Source organism: Asparagus officinalis, unplaced genomic scaffold (genome assembly GCF_001876935.1).
Source record: "Asparagus officinalis unplaced genomic scaffold, Aspof.V1 AsparagusV1_Un1006, whole genome shotgun sequence".
NCBI classification, from domain to species: Eukaryota; Viridiplantae; Streptophyta; class Magnoliopsida; order Asparagales; family Asparagaceae; genus Asparagus; species Asparagus officinalis.
Window position 1 is genome coordinate 1,700 of NW_017973265.1, and position 5,303 is coordinate 7,002.

Sequence of the window (5,303 nt, forward strand, 5' to 3'; positions counted from 1 at the left end):
CCGCTCCTTCCGGAATGGAGTCCAGATGATCATCACACACTTTGAGTGAAAACTTCTGATTTGAGTTGCTAGCAGAAAGAGCCTTGAGCCGTGCTTGAAGTGATTCATATTGTGGCTGAGGCTCTGCCAACCCTCCTCGATTCCGGGCCTCAAACTTCCTGTCACTAGCAACAAATGCTGCTAGAGACCTTAAATCCAGTGTTCCCTTCAGAAAATACTCATCTATTCTTATGTCTGAAAAACTTGGCAAATTCAGTGAAGTCACAAGCAGATCATAAGTTGGAGGGATCCTATACGTTATCCCCTCACCAATGTCCAAGTAGGAAGAATCTAGAGGGGAACCATACTTATTCTCTCCACCATAATCCGACTCAAAATCAGCATCAAAGTATTCTGGCGAGTTATCCATCTCACGAAACATTGCTTCCTCTTTAACAAATGGCTCATGGGTAAACTTCCCAGCCTTCGAGCTGTGGTTACGTCTCACATTTGGAACTGAAGAATCAGGAACCCTAACTTTCCTATACTTTTGTACATGATCACTAAGCATCGAGCGGTAATGATCTTCAGAGATTCTTGTGTTATAATCTTCATCATCTTGATCATTACTATCTGCATCTCTCCTACCATAAGGGCTTAAACCGGTCTCAAGTTCAAACCCACGCCTCTTTTGCTTCTTTGTGTGGCCTGAAGACCTATCAGTCATGCTTCCGTTACTGTAACCCGTCATTGCTCCCTGACCTGATTTCAAGAGGTTCAAATTGGGATTTTGAATTAACAAAAGATTTGCACATTTCCTAATAACATGAATACAGATTGACTTAAGCTTAAAAGTAAACAAAAATCACGATAAAATAAAAAAAGAATGTACCTTGGCTACTTGTGCTCTCCTCCTGACTGCTACTCCCATAAGTATCAAACTCCTCGCTAGGTTTCGGCAATCGAAAGTTCATCAAAGGCTAAATCCAACAAAGCAAGGATAAAATCAAGAAAATTAACAAAAATCCAAAGTACAACAGAATCAACACATCAAAAACCCTAGATTTTCAACCAACCCTCACAGTGACACCAACAAACAACCAAAAAGCCTAGAAATAGATCTAGAACCAGGATAAAAAACGACGCAATACAAGAAATTACCTCGAGATTGAAGAGATTGTCGTATGATAGCCCGTTCTGCTGCTGCCGCCGCGGTTCCATGCGCCGAATTTTAGGGTTAGGGTTAGGGTTTCAACAAAGCGAGGGGCTCGACGACTGAAACCCTATCGCCTTTGGAGCGGGAGGAGGAGGATGGGCGGGGGGCAATTTGGGAAATTAAGTTATGCGGGCTGGCGTACAGAAATAAGTTGACACGGACCGTTGGATTTTTTATTTTGCGAGGATTCAACGGTGGATCTTGTGGGCCGCAGATACCCAAGTTTGCTTTTTTGGAGCGGGAGGAGGAGGATGGGCGGGGGGCAATTTGGGAAATTAAGTTATGCGGGCTGGCGTACAGAAATAAGTTGACACGGACCGTTGGATTTTTTATTTTGCGAGGATTCAACGGTGGATCTTGTGGGCCGCAGATACCCAAGTTTGCTTTTTCGCTCGCGGGTTCAGAGTTTAGACGACTCCTCCCTTTTGCTGATTAGGACAGTTCTTCTTTCTCCGGTTAAATCGAATGTGGGCCCATGTTAATATCTAGAAATTATTTACGGCAAAGTGCAATTAGAAATCCATAAAAATGAATTATATCATACAGAATTTGATTAAGATAAAAAAAATTCAAATAAATTTTGCATACGTTTTGATTTAAAGTTTGTTTAGTAAAGTAAATGAAAACTAAACTTTATTGGAAAAAAATTGTAAAAAACTGAGAACTTTGACTGACAGAATTTAGAATCCGAACAATTCTTTGACAAAATTATTGATAGTGCCAATATTACGCATGGAACAGGATGAAGCCACATGAAGGCCCAAGGGATATAGTATAAAACATGATTTATTTTTCCATATTAACATGCATTGAGCCTAAACCATCAAAAAAATTTGCATTGAGCACAAGTGAGCTTCATAATGTAGCCCCTCATGTATTAAGCTAGATATAAAAGTTTTGCAGATATATTAGCAAGCTCATTTGCATTGCTCAATGTACAGCCTTTCAAAGTATACAAGATACGAAATTTCTGCAGAACGTAATTTGAAAAGAGGAAAAGAAATGAATTATTGCATTTAAGTTGTACTAGGTGGCATGCACGTGCATTGTACGTGGTCAAATATTTAATTATTCACTTTAAGTTTATTTATTTACTATAACATGGTTATAAAAAGTTTATAATTATCATAATATATTAAATTTTTTTATATTTCCATGTGTAAAATCTTGTTAGATTTAATGTTTTATCTTCTAGAGAAATAGTGATGTTTAAAGTCTTAAAATATTATTGATTTAAGATTAATTAGTAATTTGAATGTATAATTTCAAAATATCAATGATGTAAGGGACCAATATGGAAAAAAAAACTATTATTATTAATGAAGAAAATAAATTCTTATTATGAGATGAGGGAGGCCTTTGGCCTCCCCCTCATTATCCCTCCATTCACACCCCATTATGATGGTGTAACACCCCATTAAGTGGGGGTGACTCTTGGGTACTCAACCTATTCACATTGACTATCTATAAATATACATCATAGTCATAGGCCTTTGGCCTATGGATGTGTTTTAAACACGTTATCAGCACGAAGTGTTCTTGAATCCCTGAGCCATAAAAAAAAAAAATATATTTCCTTCCTCTTTTGCGCATTGAGATCTGGTTCGTTGCAGCGGGAGCGTTCGACGGATCATCGCAAGGAGGCAGCGTTCTACGGATCTTTAGTATCGATCGTCCCTAGATCTTTGATCTAGAGGTAATTACTATAATCCGTAGAATAATATATGACAACTGGAAAATTTAAAAAAAAAATTGTTACTGTTCACCGAGGGTTACTGTTCACTCGGGAATTTTTTAGTTTATTAAGGAATTTTATTGTTGTTCATCTAATCTAATTGCTTTCATTATTTGTTGTACATTTTTCTAATGGAATGCTAAACCCTTGGTTGTTTCAGAGTTTCCATTCAGGGCACTTGCATTATTTTTTTAATCATCACTTGTTATTTTCAAGTTCAAACTCACAATTTCTACATGATATTAAAAGTATTAAGTAGGCAGTATCGCATAGAAACGACAAGAAGTTTAAAAAAAAATTTGTTATGCCTAATTTGTTAATTATATAACAATTAACTAATAGTATTAATACTATTAATACTATTAGGTAAGGGTTTACTGTCCAAATTTGTTATGCCTGTTGCATATATTATTATTAAATTGTGTGGATGTTTAAATAAATAATGTTGTGGTTTTTGGATCAGCCTGTTTGTCACCAAATTTAAATTCCTTGCATTTTCTTTTCCTTCTGAGAGAGAAATTGTAGTGAGGATATAATTGTAAAAAGTCAAAGACCGGTGTATTCCATTGAAGACGAAGGTATTTTTGCAAAATGCAGGGAGCCCCTAGGGTTTTCCAAATTGTATTTTAATTTTATGTTTTTTGTTATCTTTGGACTGTATAATCGGACTTTGGACACTTTTTATTTTTTTGGTGACGGGCTGATCCACGCAACATGTTTATTGCATGAATTTTTAATTCCTTATTATTAATTCATGTCTTTCAAATGCATAGATAAAATGGCTAAAATAGCGAGCGTTGATTTTCGAAGTCCTAGACGCTGCTGGCAAGAATTATTTGAGTTGGCATGTGGACCTGAAGTTCCACTTACGTGCCCAGGGCTTATTAGCCACAATTTCAACTCCTGCTCCACCGGCTCCGGCCACTGTTACGGGTAATGCTGTAAATAATGCTGAGGTTGCTACTACAGTGATCGTCTCTGATATAGATAAGGCGAAAGCCATTATCTACATCAGGAGACATATTGATCGGACCCTGAAGGCCGAATACCTGACTGTAGAGGACCCAAAGGAATTGTGGACTGCACTTGAGGACCGATACAAACATCAGAAAGATGTAATCCTCCCACATGCATGTTATGAGTGGGAAAACCTCCGACTTCAGGACTTTAAGTCCGTAGCTGAGTATAACTCAGCACTTCATAATATCACCTCACGCCTGAAGTTGTGTGGTGAAGAAGTTTCGGAGGAACGCATGTTGGAGAAGACTTACACATCCTTCCACGAGAAGGATGCAATCCTCATGCAACAGTACCGCGAACGAAAGTTCAAAAAGTATTCTGAATTGCACTCCACCCTTCTGATGGCGGAGCAAAACAGAGAATTGCTTTTGGCCACTCATAACCTACGCCCTGCAGGCTCAGCTCCTCTACCCGAAGCTCACATGTTTTCTTCCCAGAAGCAGAAGAAAAAGCATAAGGGTAAATTCAACAAGGGGAAAGCCCCTAAGTGGCAGGCCAGATGTCCACCCCAGAAAAACAACCCGCCCCAGAGCAGCAATAGTGAGGGAAAGAAGAAGTGGAAGAAGAAGACCACTGAGCTGTCGTCCATTCCCAAGAACACTTGGGAGGACAAATGCCACAGATGTGGCATGACTGGACATTGGTCCAGAAACTGTCGCACTCCGCGACACCTCCAAGATCTGTATCTAGCGAGCCAGAAGTCTCCTGTTGAAACAAATCTGGTGGAAAAGCAGCCGTCTACTCAGTTCACTGCTGATGACTTCGAAATGGATGATCTTCTCGACTAGATCCATGTTATCTTTATATGCATTTAAATTCTCATAGTACTTTCATCTTTAGTTCTTTACTTTCCATGTAATGCAATTTACTTTTCAATAAAGATAGTTATTTTCTTTAGATTAAAATATTGCATTCATGTTATAGATGAAGTGTGAGTGCCTTGTGGACAGTGCCTCGACGCACACAATCCTTCGCGAAAGAAGCTATTTCAATAGCTTATATGATTATGACGATCCTGTAATTACGATTTCAGGACTATCTAATATAATAGAAGGATTTGGTGAAGCAATGATATTGCTCCCAAATAAAACGAGACTAATAATAAAAGATGCATTATTCTCTCCGAAATCTAATAGAAACCTCATAAGTTTCAAGGATATTCGTTTAAACGGATATCACTTAGAAACCAATGAAATAAATGAGGATGAGTATTTGTATGTAACTCGTCAAAAAGATGGTTCAAAAACTATCTTAGAACGATTCAAGGGACTCCCGTCGGGTCTCTATCATACATATATTCAACCAGTAGAAGCTAACATGATTATGCACCAGAAGTGCCATTCTTTGCCGAAA

The 5,303-nt window shown here is 38.2% G+C and overlaps 2 protein-coding genes across 2 annotated transcripts; one reads left to right on the forward strand and one right to left on the reverse strand.

The window, feature by feature from the left end:
• Nucleotides 1–4: 4 nt before the first annotated feature.
• On the reverse strand, nt 5–1,270 carry LOC109828317 (DNA helicase INO80-like; the record flags this gene model as incomplete). The annotated part of the gene is made up of 3 exons (XM_020395340.1): nt 1,141–1,270; nt 872–959; nt 5–741 (listed from the first exon to the last, which is right to left on the reverse strand). Coding segments are annotated over exons 1-3 (885 nt in total), but the record flags the coding sequence as incomplete, so codon positions are not given.
• Nucleotides 1,271–2,541: 1,271 nt separating this feature from the next.
• On the forward strand, nt 2,542–4,738 carry LOC109828316. Its single transcript, XM_020395339.1, has 2 exons — nt 2,542–2,601; nt 3,809–4,738. Exons 1-2 carry the CDS (start codon nt 2,542–2,544, stop codon nt 4,736–4,738), a joined length of 990 nt encoding a protein of 329 aa, XP_020250928.1.
• The last annotated feature ends 565 nt before the right edge of the window (nt 4,739–5,303 follow it).

Coding starts and splice junctions, on each gene's coding strand:
- LOC109828316 (XM_020395339.1), top strand. CDS start 2,542: ATGAGGGAGGCCTTTGGCCTCCCCCTCATTATCCCTCCATTCACACCC. Junction 2,602..3,808: donor TCACACCCCATTATGATGGT/GTAACACCCCAT, acceptor TTACGTGCCCAG/GGCTTATTAGCCACAATTTC.